This window comes from Onthophagus taurus, chromosome 1, assembly GCF_036711975.1.
Source record: "Onthophagus taurus isolate NC chromosome 1, IU_Otau_3.0, whole genome shotgun sequence".
NCBI lineage: Eukaryota > Metazoa > Arthropoda > Insecta > Coleoptera > Scarabaeidae > Onthophagus > Onthophagus taurus.
In genome coordinates, this window is record NC_091966.1 from 2,913,105 (window position 1) to 2,928,673 (window position 15,569).

A 15,569-nucleotide genomic window follows, 5' to 3' on the forward strand; every position below is an offset into this window, starting at 1 on the left:
CAAGCAGCATTTCATAAAGTCATATACTTGCTTACTGAATAAGTTATCTTACAATTTTCATTGGACTTGTGAATAATACTACGAACTGCTGCTAGTTTGTCAACTTTTTTTCTTTCTTTTTTAAGATGTACCTATGTTTTCCCATTGTAGCAGGAAATATCACATGCCGTCTGATGACCAATACTCTTCTAAAGCATTTCTATAAGGTCGGTAGGTCTACTATACACTCAGTCTTATCTTGATATCTAACAGAATTTTTTTCAATATATAAATTAGTGTTTTCAATTACAATATCGATTTAATTTTCAAACCTGTGTATCCAACATTGGATGAGAGATACGTCTCCTTTCAGACAGTTTAACAAATATATTAGCAATGATAAGATTTTCTCTTTTCCTATTACAGAACCTTCACCAATAATCAGATCCTCTCCTCCTTTGGCGATCATTCATTTTTCGTTGTCAGTCTAAACATCTCTTCTATTTGATAGTAACAACTTATTTATTTAACTAATAGTTTTCCTTTTGTTTCCTGTCGATAATAATACTTTATGTAATTGAAAAAGTGAAACTGTATGTGTCTAAACCACTTTTCCATTTACTTTGATAAGTACCTAAGTAATTTTTTTCTACTCATTACATAAAACTGTGTGACCCGATTTTCGCAAAGAAAAGGTAACCACACGTTAATTAATACAATTATAATGTACTAAGGCGCTAGACAATCGTAATTATTCCATCAAGGTTAGCAAAAAGTTTGTAAATGCGCAAATTCTAAGCAACCGCGTAAGCAGTGATCTGTAAAACGGAATAATAACCCGATAAAATGGAACTGGAAGTTTTTATAAAAAATCTCATTACTTTTTAATTCGAAATGACCTTTATAAGGCTATCCGGTTTATAACAGTTTTATAACATAACCCAGTCTGCAACAGGGTCTTGGTTCTTTAATTATAATTCATCGACCCGGTCACCTTCAAAACACAAAAATGTTATTTTATTTATTCAAATTTAAATTTTCTGTCGTATAAACTTCTTTTGAAACTTTTTCCCGTGGCTTTTTTTGAAGATTAACGAGTCATGTGCGTTTACTGATGACAGAAAGTAGTCTTTTAATGAGTGAAAGCACAACTCAATATCAACTTGTTTCCATTACCAGCAACCATAAGATTACTCTTTTTTATTCACATTGAAAAAAGAAAACAAATTGTTGTAACTGTATTAAATGCAATTTTGTTGATCTTTTCGACATACAGTAAAACCTCGATATAACGTATCTCGTTAGAACGGACTTCAGATATAACAGATAAAATATTTTTGTCATACTATTAATATCATCTATTTAATACATCAGTATATTTAAATATGTCAGCGGTCATAGAATCCAATTTGGATTATTCTTCAACATTAATACATTGAAAAAAGAAAAAAATCGTACTGTCATATTCTTCACTCCTCTGGCAACGAATAGGTATATATTAATATTCTTTTTACAAGCATTATACCTTACTAGATTGCTTTTTTTCAATATACAACCAGTGTTGTAGTCATTGTTGCAACAGGCGTTTTACACAACATGTGCATTAATGTCCATAAACTTTTTTCTTCTGTAACATGCATTTGCGACATATGATATGGGCATTCCCTTCGGCCGGATATCCGGCATTATGGTTATAATTTCTGGTGCATTTCTGAAGTGATACCATACATTGCCACATTATTGCGATATTTGAATAAAAATGAAACTAATAAGAAAGCTGATAAGATATTGCAACTTATTTGGATCCAAGATGTAAAATGAATTCTTTTTGATGCTAATCTAATTAACGAAGCAACTCTAAAAAGAGGATACTTTAATTAATAATTGGCGATGTTTCCACAAGAACCCTTCAAGAAATGAATTTTGTAACGAATTTTGAAAGTTATCGATGAAAATTGCAACATCGAAAATTTTATTTAAACTTGAAATATTGGTTTCTCAAAAACTAAAAACTATTTTTCAAAACCGGGTTAGTTCATTGGAAAGAAGACACTTTTATTAACACTTTGGGAAATCTTCATTCTCATATTCCAAGAACTAGATTTTATACGAATTTTTAAAACTTAATCGGCGAAAACTACAAAATTCGAAAAAATTGTGGGTTATTTAAAAAATTTATTTCTCAAGAACTAAAAGTGATTTTTCAAAACGGCTTGTTGCATTAAAAAGAGGTTACTTTAATTAATAATTGACGATATTTCCACAAGGATCCTGCTAGAAATGAATTTTATAGCGAATTTTGAAACATATCGATGAAAATTGCAACATCGAAAATTTTCTCAAAAGTTCAAATATTGGTTTCTCAAAAACTAAAAACTATTTTTCAAAACGGATTAGTTCATTGGAAAGAAGACACTTTTATTAACACTTTGGGAAATCTTCATACTCATATTTCAAAAACTAGATTTTATACGAATTTTTAAGACTTAATCGGCGAAAATTGCAAAATTCGAAAAAATTCTCGATCATTTCAAAAATCTATTTCTCAAAAACTAAAAGCGCTTTTTCAAAACGGCTTCTTGCATTAAAAAGAGTATACTTTAATTAATAATTAACGATATTTCCACAAGGATCCTTCAAGAAATGAATTTTATAGCGAATTTTGAAAATTATCGATGAAAATTGCAACATCGAAAATTTTACCAAAACTTCAAATATTGTTTTCTCAAAAACTAAAAAGTATTTTTTAAAACGGGTTAGTTCATTGGAAAGAAGACACTTTTATTAACACTTTGGGAAATCTTCATACTCATATTCCAAGAACTAGATTTTATACGAATTTTTAAATCTTAATCAGCGAAAATTGCAAAATTCGAAAAAATTGTCGATCATTTCAAAAATTTATTTCTCCAAAACTAAAAGCGATTTTTCAAAACGGCTTGTTGCATTAAAAAGAGGATACTTTAATTAATAATTGGCGATATTTCCATAAGAATCCTTCAAGAAATGAATTTTGTAGCGAATTTTGAAAATTATCGATGAAAATTGTAACATCGAAAATTTTATCAAAACTTCAAATATTGTTTTCTCAAAAACTAAAAACTATTTTTCAAAACGGGTTAGTTCATTGGAAAGAAGACACTTTTATTAACACTTTGGGAAATTGTCATATTCATATTCCAAGAACTAGATTTTATACGAATTTTTAAAACTTAATCGGCGAAAACTACAAAATTCGAAAAAATTGTGGATTATTTCAAAAATTTATTTCTCAAGAACTAAAAGTGATTTTTCAAAACGGCTTGTTGCATTAAAAAGAGGATACTTTAATTAATAATTATTATTGGTGATATTTCCACAAGCATCCTTAAAAAAATTAATTTTATAGAGACTTTTGAAACATATTGATGAAAATTGCAACTTCGAACATTTTATCAAAACTTCAAATATTGTTTTCTCAAAAACTAAAAACTATTTTTCAAAACGTGTTGGTTCATTGGAAAGAAGACACTTTTATTAACACTTTTGGATATCTTCATACTCATATTCCAAAAACTAGATTTTATACGAATTTTTAAAACTTAATCGGCGAAAATTGCAAAATTCGAAAAAATTCTCGATCATTTCAAAAATCTATTTCTCAAAAACTAAAAGCGCTTTTTCAAAACGGCTTCTTGCATTAAAAAGAGTATACTTTAATTAATAATTAACGATATTTCCACAAGGATCCTTCAAGAAATGAATTTTATAGCGAATTTTGAAAATTATCGATGAAAATTGCAACTTCGAACATTTTATCAAAACTTCAAATATTGTTTTCTCAAAAACTAAAAGTTATTTTTCAAAACGGGTTAGTTCATTGGAAAGAAGACACTTTTATTAACACTTTGGGAAATCTTCATACTCATATTCCAAGAACTAAATTTTATACGAATTTTTAAAACTTAATCGGCTAACATTGCAAAATTCGAGAAAATTATCGATCATTTCAAAAATTTATTTCTCAAGAACTAAAAATGATTTTTCAAAACGGCTTGTTGCATTAAAAAGAGGATACTTTAATTAATAATTGGTAATATTTCCACAAGGATCCTTCAAGAAATTAATTTTATAGCGAATTTTGAAAATTATCGATGAAAATTGCAACATCGAAGATTTTATCAAAACTTCAAATATTATTTTCTCAAAAACTAAAAACTATTTTTCAAAACGGATTGGTTCATTGAAAAGAAGACACTTTTATTAACACTATAAAAAATACATATGATGTATATATAATAAATACCCCATTTCAATTCAAATACAAATACGTTGACAATTATTGTCATAGATGAACCATAACATTTTGATGTACAAAATTCAATAACCTTAAAAAAATTAAATTAACGACGACAATCTGTGTCATTTAATACTTTCCGTACTCTTATTTATCCCTACAGATAAATCCGGGAATGAAATTTATTACCGTAATAATTTTACTAGGGATTACACATAAAACGTTATGTTTCTTTGGATTAGTCATGAGCACATTTACAATAGTTTTCAATACAATTAACAACGTGATGATTAAACAGGAACTTGAAAAAGCTACTAAAGCCGCAAAAGAAGTTGAAACTATCGGTTACCAACGTTTTCTAGAGGCCAAATTAGCTACAGAGACTGAATTAAAGCTAAATCGAGAAATAGTGGAGAAAACTAAAAATCTTATAAAAGGAATGATACAACAACACGAACAAAATCATGAATACATTTTAAGTACTTTATATAGTGTGGAAGAATCAGTACAAAATTTAAAGGATGCGATGGATTTGTTGAAATTAGAAGATAATATGGAATCGATGACTCAAGAATTTGTGGACTTGTTACGAAGGTTCTTCAAGGAAGCAAACCATCTGGATAAAATTTACCAAGAATTTTCCAATTATGGTTTTAAACCCGAAAAATATGACAAAGATTCATTAATAAATTTTGTTATTAAGAACTTAGACGGCGAAACTTTTGGAATTATAAGAAGTTTGCAAAGAAAGCTAGTAAATAACAAAGGCTTGTTTCATTTAGCTTCATATGTTGTGAGTCCATAAAATTAATATTTTCTATTATTATAATAACAAAGGTTATTGTAGGGAGTAGAAAAATATATATTATATACTAGAAGTAAATCTTCTTTGCAATTTATCTTAAACTTATTTAGTTATTATGTACTCATTGAAATAAGAACGTTGGTGGTGATTAGCTTTTCAAAGAACGTTGCAACGCACATAGAACCTAGTCTGTATAAAACATTACATTTAAAATGAATTAATAATTTCAATAAATTAATTTATAGAAGCGAATATGTATTGGCAAGATCATAAAGAGTACGATTTAGAGGTGGATTATCGAGTGAAAAATACACTCGAAATGTTGCAATTTCACTCGAATTATGTTACAGGAAGATATTGGGTTTACGATTCATACAAAAATCCAATTGGTACGGTTCTAAATTTTCAATTTAAATGTTTTGTAATAAAATATTTTAGGTCATAATTATGTAACGTTTACCAATTTCATGAGGGGATTTATTTTGCGCGGATCAAAATGTTCTGAAATAGTAAATTCTAAAGATGATGATGAAGATAAACGAAGCGATGAAAAAGATGAAGAGTAAGTTATTTATATTATATATTGATTAATATACAATTAGATTACAGCTTTAATTGTACAATATCAAACCCTAATAAGTGCGAAGGAGAATTAATCCCCGTCGATGATCCAATTAATTTCTCGAAACGAAATCGCTCAGTGATGAACGTTTGTTTTAGTGTAAATATAAAAATTTTATTTTAAAAATGCTTTATGTGATTTAATTTTTTTTAGCGAAAAGAGAATAGAAATTATGATTACGTCAAATTCAATAAAGGCCCAAAAAACGCCAAATGTAGTGGTACAACTAAAATTTTTCCTTATCTAGAAGGATGTGAAAGTTGCTTTTTCTTGTGTTATGACCATTTTGAGAATTCTAGCGATAGATATATCAGTTTGGATGAAATGGTTACAAATATCACCGAGAAACGGTATATTGATATAATGATGATTATCTCAGGATTAATGTTGCTATTACAGAATTATCACTGGAGTACGTTTTAATAAACATAATGGTGTAATTGGGATTGATATCCAAGAAACTCAAATAGATAAGGCGGGTTGTGCATTGCTAAATACCACGAAATGGATTATAAATAAAGGGAAAAAATTGTTTGCTCTAAACCCAACAAAACTTCATTTATATTTGGGTGAAATCCGAACTAACAATAGGAATCGAGTTGTAACTGGCATGTTATTAATATAGTAATGAACCCGTGAAACGACAACAACTAATTTTTACCACCTACTTTACTATCTGATATCTTCGTTGTCTTTAGAGATCAACAATGGAAAAAAATGAAAAAAGAGTTTGATTAATTTGAAAAGAACACACTTTGAGCTATCTAAATCCAGGTTTTGCCTGGTCAACATCTATAGGGATCGGCCAAAAACACGCCTAATAAACAACTTTACACATAGAATTGGTACATTGATCTTTCTCAATACAACTCTTTTATTTGATAGGATCAAAACGTGTAACACTGCTACACTCAACTTTAATACTGCTACAAGCAAGTTCTAAAATATTCCCGGGTTTGACAGTGGCGATGTTGATAAACAACTTAGCGTGTCTTTTTCGAGGAGAACTGGCCCACAGTAGGCGAAGTCTCTCTTCAACCCTATGTTTGGCAATCGTAAATGATATACCAACTGATGGCTCTGGACTCACAAACGCTTTAGCGCTGCCTTCTCGTGCTAGCTCATCTGTCGCTCCATTGCAAGCAACCCCAGAATGACCTCGGACCCAGATCAGAAAAACTCTGTTATCACAACTCAGTGTGTTTACAGTGAGTTCTTTTACAATTATTATTAACTTTAAAAGTTTCTGACTTGACCGTCAGAAAAATCGTACTGTCATGTTCTTCACGCCTTTTCTCAGTCCAAGTACAGCAGACTCTCCTACACCTACTTTTCTTACTTTTTTTGTAGTTGTCGCATTTTCTTCTTTACCCGCTGAAGTACCAGCTGCATTTTCTCTCGTCGGTCTTTTTCCCTTGGTATGGTTCAAATTGCATCAAATACCCAACAGCTGAACCTACTCCCTTTCTTGGAATTCTGCATTTGCATCAATTTTCGTACTTTAGCAAATATGTCGCCCGGAGGAAGGTTATTATTATCGGCACAGTGTCTAATTTATATCTTCTCATACAATTCACTACCGCAATATTGCAAGATTCGGTTCCTAGCTCCCATCACATTCTCCATCTTGGAACAAGATAATAGCCAGATAATAGTAGTATGGCCAAAAAACACTTTATGTCTTCATTGAAAACTCGAAAATTAAGTTCACCCTTTCGCTGAGCATATAATGTCGTAATTTCTGCCAAAAATAATATAATACAATCATCAAGAAAAAGCTGAAAGCATTCCACCGGATTAGAAGGAATGGGCGTTGATTGCACCGGTTTCTCAAAGTTCGGAAATCCATGAACAAGATCGTATTTTTAAAGCTTAATCGGCAAAGATTGCAAAATTCGAAAAAATTTATTTCTCAAAAACTAAAAACGATTTTTCAAAACGGCTTGTTGCATTAAAAAGAGGATACTTTAATTAATAATTGGTGATATTTCCACAAGGATCCTTGAAGAAATTAATTTTATAGCGAATTTTGAAAATTATCGATGAAAATTGCAACATCGTAAGTTTTATCAAAACTTCAAATATTGTTTTCTCAAAAACTAAAAGTTATTTTGCAAAACGAGTTGGTTCATTGGAAAGACGACACTTTAATTAACACTTTGGGAAATTTGCATGCTTTCATTCCAAGAACTGGATTTTATACGAATTTTTAAAACTTAATCGGCGAAAATTGCAAAATTCCAAAAAATTGTCGATCTTTTCAAAAATTTATTTCTCAAGATGTAAACGTGATTTTTTAAAACGGCTTTTTGCATTAAAAAGAGGATACTTTAATTAATAATTGGTGATATTTCCACAAGGATCCTTCAAGAAATTAATTTTATAGCGAATTTTGAAAATTATCGATGAAAATTGCAACATCGAAAATTTTATCCAAACTTCAAATATTGTTTTCTCAAAAACTAAAAGTTATTTTTCAAAACGGGTTGGTTCATTGAAAAGAGGACCTTTTATTAACAGTTTGGGAAATTTTCATACTCATATTCCAAGAACTGGATTTTATACGAATTTTTAAAACTTAATCGGCGAAAATTGCAAAATTCGTAAAAATTGTCGACCATTTCAAAAATTTATTTCTCAAGAACTGAAAGTGATTTTTCAAAACGGCTTTTTGCATTAAAAAGAGGATACTTTAATTAATAATTGGTGATATTTCCACAAGCATCCTTCAAGAAATTAATTTTATAGCGAATTTTGAAAATTATCGATGAAAATTGCAACATCGAAAATTTTATCAAAACTTCAAATATTGTTTTCTCAAAAACTAAAAGTTATTTCTCAAAATGTGTTGGTTCATTGGAAAGAGGACCTTTTATTAACAGTTTGGGAAATTTGCATGCTTCCATTCCAAGAACTGGATTTTATACGAATTTTTAGAACTTAATCGACGTAAATTGCAAAATTAGAAAAAATTGTCTATCATTTCAAAAATTTATTTCTCAAGAACTGAAAATGATTTTTCAAAAGGGCTTTTTGCATTAAAAAGAGCATACTTTAATTAATAATTGGTGATATTTCCACAAGGATCCTTCAAGAAATTAATTTTATAGCGAATTTTGAAAATTATCGATGAAAATTGCAACATCGAAAATTTTCTCAAAAACCAAAAGTTATTTTTCAAAACGGGTTGGTTCATTGAAAAGAGGACACTTTTATTAACACTTTGGGAAATTTGCATGCTTCTATTCCAAGAACTGGATTTTATACGAATTTTTAAAACTTAATTGGTGAAAATTGCAAAATTCGAAAAAATTGTCGATCATTTCAAAATTTTATATCTCAAGAACTGAAAGTAATTTCTCAAAACGGCTTTTTGCATTAAAAAGAGGATACTTTAATTAATAATTGGTGATATTTCCACAAGGATCCTTCAAGAAATTAATTTTATAGCGAATTTTGAAAAATTATCAATGAAAATTGCAACATCCTAAATTTTATCAAAACTTCAAATATTGTTTTCTCAAAAACTTAAAGTTATTTTTTAAAACGTGTTGGTTCATTGGAAAGAGGACTTTTTTATTAACACTTTGGGAAATTTTCATACTCATATTCCAAGAACTGGATTTTATACGAATTTTTAAAACTTAATCGGCGAAAATTGCAAAATTCGTAAAAATTGTCGACCATTTCAAAAATTTATTTCTCAAGAACTGAAAGTGATTTTTCAAAACGGCTTGTTGCATTAAAAAGAGGATACTTTAATTAATAATTGGTGATATTTCCACAAGGATCCTTCAAGAAATTAATTTTATAGCGAATTTTGAAAATTATCGATGTAAATTGCAACATCGAAAATTTGATCCAAACTTCAAATATTGTTTTCTCAAAAACTAAAAGCTATTTTTCAAAACATGTTGGTTCATTGAAAAGAGGACACTTTTATTAACACTTTGGGAAATTTGCATGCTTCTATTCCAAGAACTGGATTTTATACGAATTTTTAAAACTTAATCGGCGAAAATTGCAAAATTCCAAAAAATTGTCGATCTTTTCAAAAATTTATTTCTCAAGATGTAAACGTGATTTTTTAAAACGGCTTTTTGCATTAAAAAGAGGATACTTTAATTAATAATTGGTGATATTTCCACAAGGATCCTTCAAGAAATTAATTTTATAGCGAATTTTGAAAATTATCGATGAAAATTACAACATAGAAAATTTTATCAAAACTTTCAAATATTGTTTTCTCAAAAACTAAAAGTTATTTCTCAAAACGGGTTCGTTCATTGGAAAGAGGACACTCTTATTAACACTTTGGGACATTTTCATACTCATATTCCAAGAACTGCATTTTATACGAAATTTTAAAACTTAATCGGCGAAAATTGCAAAATTCGAAAAAATTGTCGATCATATCAAAAACTGTTTGTGACAAAGGTTTGTCGTCACTATTTGACTCTTCGTCAGTGTCGCTATCACCAATTGTGAAAGTTCGTTCTTGATTTGTAATTTTCGCCATAGCTTCAGCTTAAAACTAGCTTATTGATGTCGTTGCAGAACTCTTCAATGCTGCTATCTTCAACACTATTACCGAATTAGTTCACCCAAATTTCGTCTCCTGGGGAAGGGCACAACGATTGTAGTTTTGCGAGTTTGATGTATTTAATATTTCGCTAACTCTAAAGACAACGAAGACATCGGCTTGTAAACTAAGTAAAAAAAAACAAGAGTAAAAATTTGTTGTTATCGTAGCACTGGTTAGTAATCATAGGTTATTCTCATTTTGATGCATTTTAGGTTTAAGATTTGAAGAAATCGCCGACGGCTTACAATTACAAGTAAGATTCCACGAATTAATTAAATGTGCTCAAAATAGTACTCTCGTCGCAAGTACTTTAAATTGGATTACAACGGAAAAAAGTGCACGTAGAATTGATGTATCGAATAAAGAAGTGCCCAACCATCACTCCGATTTAAGTCTTCCCATTAAAAGTTTTGGGAATTCTAAAATTCGAATCGGCGCAAGTGATTTTGAAAGCGATGGTGCACAAACTACGGTGCCTTTTTTTGATACACGTGAAGTGGTTTGTGAGCCGCCTGTCGCGTTATGGGGAATCGGTTGGATATATAAAGGCGAAAGTGAATATTACAGCGGTTATGTAGCTCCGTATTTAATAAGTGCGAATTATTTGTACGACATCGATATGGAAAATCTTCTAAATTTAGCTGAAAGATCAAATGATGCGTCAATTCTACAAGTTACTAAAAGTGCGTGTTGTTTATTAATAATAAATTGTTTTATTTCATTTTTATAATATATATTAGTTTTATGTGTTTTCATTTTGAATTTGTTAAACGACAAGTTTAAATTTTATGAAAAATTTAATATTTTCGTTGTATCAAGTTAGATTGACTAAATTATTGAAAACAAAACTGACATAAAAAGTTAAATGTCAGATAATATAATTTAAATTGAATTAATTAATACTAAAATGAAATTAATAACAATAATAATCTTATTTTCCCTAATTCGCGACGATTTAACCCAATTTGAGGTGTGGATTGGAAATGAGTCCAAAGAAATAAATGGTGTAGTGGACATAGGGATTGAAGTTCTTGATAATATTCCGAGCTCCACCGTCGATTTAGCTGATGCATTTATTAACGAAGTAGTTAATGTCATTTATCTAGAAGAGCATGAGAATATCACCCAAGTTGGAGACCACGATTTCATTTATGCCCATAACTCCTTTTTGCTATATAAGATAGCCGCACACGAAGTCATGGCACACAATAAATCTTTACTCCTTAATCGAAATGAAAATAAAAAAATGGATGCAGCTACAGAATTATTAGTCGAAGAAGCAGAGCAAGAACGACGGTTAATATTACAAATGCTTAAATTTCAGGGGAAAATCCATCAAAAAATAATGGGATCGATGCATGGAAATGAAGAAAATATCAATTCTGCAGAAAAGGCACTTTTATTAATAAATCAAACAAATCAATTTAATGTGGAATTATTCATCAAGAAGTTAACGAAGTTGTTTGAGTACTCAGCAAAGCTTGAAGTGTTGTTTGAAGAGTATCGAGGGTATATAGAAAATTTTGACAAATATGATCTAAAATCTATTAAGATGTTTATTAACAAATGCATGGGTGCAAATTTAAATGATCAAAAAAGTCTGATAAATATAATAGATATGGAAAATTTGTTGATAAATGAAAATATGGGAATTTTTCCTTTTATTACTAATGATGTAAGAATATAAATACAGTAAAACCTTTGATATAACGGATTAATACAGAGAAGGGAGTGTCTGTTACATAAAAAATTATTAGTCTTTTAAACTGACTAAAACCGAATGTTTCTAGTTCTAGTGTTAGTTCTACTTTTAGTTCAATAAAAATATACAACCTCACTCTAGCGCTGAATAACAATTAAAACTAGAACTAACACTAGACCTAGAAAACTGAGTCCCTTAAGACGGCTAAACGGAATGTTTCTAGTTCTAGATCTAGTGTTAGTTCTAGTTTTAGTGTTAGTACTGTTACTATGTAGAATTAACACTATACCTAGAACTAGACTCATTCGGCTTTAGTCGTACGTCTCTTAAGACGGTTAAACCCAAATGTTTCTAGTTCTAGGTTTAATGTTAGTTGTAGTGACAGTGTAAGTGTAAAACTAGAACTAACACTATACCTAGAACTAGAATCATTCGGGCTTAGCCGTCTTTAGAGACGTGCGGCTAAACCCAAATGATTCTAGTTCTAGGTCTAGTGTTAGTTCTAGTTTTACACTAGTAAAACCCAAATGATTCTAGTTCTAGATCTAGTGTTAGTTCTAGTTTTACACTAGTACTGTTACTATGTAGAACTAACACTATACCTAGAACTAGAATCATTCGGGTTTAGTCGTACGTCTCTTAAGACGGCTAAACCCAAATGTTTCTAGTTCTAGGTCTAATGTAAGTTCTAGTGACAGTGCAAGTGTAAAACTAGAACTAACACTATACCTAGAACTAGAATCATTTGGGTTTAGTCGTACGTTTCTTAAGACGGCTAAACCCAAATGTTTCTAGTTCTAGGTCTAATGTTAGTTCTAGTGACAGTGCAAGTGTAAAACTAGAACTAACACTATACCTAGAACTAGAATCATTCGAGCTTAGCTGTCTTTAGAGACGTGCAGCTAAACCCAAATGATTCTAGTTCTAGGTCTACTGTTAGTTCTAGTTTTACACTAGTACTGTTACTATGTAGAACTAACACTATACCTAGAACTAGAATCATTCGGGTTTAGCCGTCTTTAGAGACGTGCGGCTAAACCCAAATGATTCTAGCTCTAGGTATAGTGTTAGTTCTAGTTTTACACTTGCACTGTCACTAGAACTTACATTAAACCTAGAACTAGAAACATTTGGATTTAGCCGTCTTAAGAGACGTACGACTAAAGGCGAATGATTCTAGTTCTTGGTCTAGTGTTAGTTCTACATTCAGTTCAATAAAAATATACAACAATCTAGCGCTGCATAACAATTAAAACTAGAACTAACAGTAGACCTAGAACGTTTCGGGTTTAGCCGTGTGTCTCTTAAGACGGCTAAACTCGAGTGTTTCTAGTTCTAGGTTCAGTGTTAGTTCCACCTTTAGTGTTAGTTCAATAAAAATATACAACAATCTAACGCTGAATAACAACCAAAACTAGAACTACCGTCCTTGATTCATACACCCTATAAACAACTCGGGGAATACCCCGAATTTATCTATTAACATGGAATAGAGCAACTTGGGGAATAACGCGAGTTGGATTCTATCTACAGCATGTCCCCGGATTGTGTCCCCGTAAGGTATAATTGACGATAAATTTTTGAATTCAAATTCCATCTTTTGCAATTAAAGTCTGGATGTCATAAAACGAAATATAACCAAGTTTTACGTTAAATGTCCTCAAAGTACCAAAGTTAACGCAAGAAGTTTGTTAACCGTTGCAGGTAAAGTGGTCTTTCTGAGCAATGTACAACAAAAGTTGATTAAGATAAAATGTTTGTTATGTTAAATTATAGTGATATACCGAATTTTATTAATTTAGGATATAAAAGCAAACTGCAGATTTTTAAATCATAAGATTAACAAAACATTTTCGATCTGAACAAAATTAACATAAAAGCTTATTCAATGATACCACCGACTTTTCCCACATTGTTTATAACTTTTTCTAATAACTCTAACGGAATTTCTCTAATAACAGTTTCAATTTTTTGTTTTAAACGGTCTAAACTGTTATTAAAATTTTCAGTGTACACTTTTTGTTTTACATAACCTCAAAAATAAAAATCCATAATAAATAAATCCGGACTTCTTGGCGGCCATGGTTGCGGACCATATCTACCAATCCATTTTTTTCCAAATAACGTATTTAACAAATTTCTAATTAAAATGGTCGAATGTGGGCCGCAACCATCTTGTTGAAAATATAATTTATTGCGTTTTTCTAAATCCACGCCGCGAAGGTAATTAAATAAACAATTTTCTAGTATTTCCAAATATCGGTGTTGATTCAAATTGCCGTTTATGAAGTAAGGTCCAATAACACCGTCCCACGAAACAGTACACCACACATTCACTTTCTGGGATACTGGCGTTTATAAGCTATGTGATAATGTGGATTAGTCTTTGACCAGAATCGACAATTTTGTAATGTCAACACTCCATTAGTGGTGAACGATGCTTCGTCCGAAAATATTATGTTTTTTAAAAACGTTCTGTCTTTCAAAATTTTGTACCCAAGCCACAAACAATAATCTAAACGTTTCGCTTCATTACCTAATTCGATGGTGTGGTTAAATTTTGGTTTATACGGCAATATTTTATTTTCTTGATAAATTCTTTATAAATGGGATTTACTTATACCGACTTGAACTGCCCTTTTTCTTAACGACACCTCACCGTAATCGACCCCGCATCATGTTCATCTAAAAGCTTTTAATCCTTCCTTTTATTTTCCACATTGCCCGTTTCCGAAAATTTTTTAACAACTCTTTATTGTTTTTTTATCTACTAAAAATCCAAATTTTTCCTCAAATTGCCTTAAGACTGCATTGAACTAATGTTCCCTAATCCATAGCACTGCACTATAAATATTTTATGTTGTTGATAATTTGTTTTTATTGTAAAACGGAATATTAGAAAAAAGTTTTCAAGAAAAAGCTTATTTTTTCTTTTATATGCTAAATTAATAAAATTCTGAATATTGCTATAATTTAACATAACAAACATTTTATCTTAATCAACTTTTGTTGTACATTGCTCAGAAAGACCACTTTACCTGCAACGGTTAACAAACTTCTTGCGTTAACTTTGGTACTTTGAAGATATTTGACGTAAAACTTGGTTATATTTCGTTTTTGACATCCAGACTTTAATTGCAAAAGATGGAATTTGAATTCAAAAATTTATCGTCAATTATACCTTACGAGGACACAATCCGGGGACACACTGTATAAGCACTAACATTATATTTAAATATACTGATATATTAAATAGATAACATTAATAGTAAAATTTAAAAATATTTTGTTAATTATATCGAGGTTTTACTGTATCATCTCTTTCTTATTCATCTTTTACTGTGTGTTATAGGTGGTGGCAAATTATATATTGGCCAATCGCCAAATTTCACCTTTACAATTTATGCATAATTTATTTGCTTATGTTGTAATCACCGAAGTAAGAGCTTTGACTGTTATAGACTTTGCATACCAATTATCGTACTTTATAAAAAGAGGCACGGTAATCTCATTTTTGAAATAATAACCAAAACTATCATTTATATCTATGCTTAATTAGGTCATACCTATAATAAAATATACGAAAATTATGTTCATGAT

At 30.2% G+C, this 15,569-nt stretch overlaps 1 protein-coding gene and 1 long non-coding RNA gene across 2 annotated transcripts; one reads left to right on the top strand and one right to left on the bottom strand.

The window, feature by feature from the left end:
* On the bottom strand, positions 1–808 carry LOC111429283 (uncharacterized). The gene is made up of 3 exons (XR_002708177.2): positions 602–808; positions 312–531; positions 1–245 (listed from the first exon to the last, which is right to left on the bottom strand). It is a non-coding gene; the product is annotated as an uncharacterized lncRNA (long non-coding RNA).
* Positions 809–4,215: 3,407 nt separating this feature from the next.
* LOC111429286 (uncharacterized) lies at positions 4,216–11,090 on the top strand. The gene is made up of 8 exons (XM_023065155.2): positions 4,216–5,048; positions 5,103–5,247; positions 5,306–5,449; positions 5,499–5,622; positions 5,670–5,781; positions 5,836–6,032; positions 6,082–6,290; positions 10,480–11,090. Exons 1-8 carry the CDS (start codon positions 4,431–4,433, stop codon positions 10,995–10,997), a joined length of 2,067 nt encoding a protein of 688 aa, XP_022920923.2. The 5' UTR covers positions 4,216–4,430; the 3' UTR covers positions 10,998–11,090.
* The last annotated feature ends 4,479 nt before the right edge of the window (positions 11,091–15,569 follow it).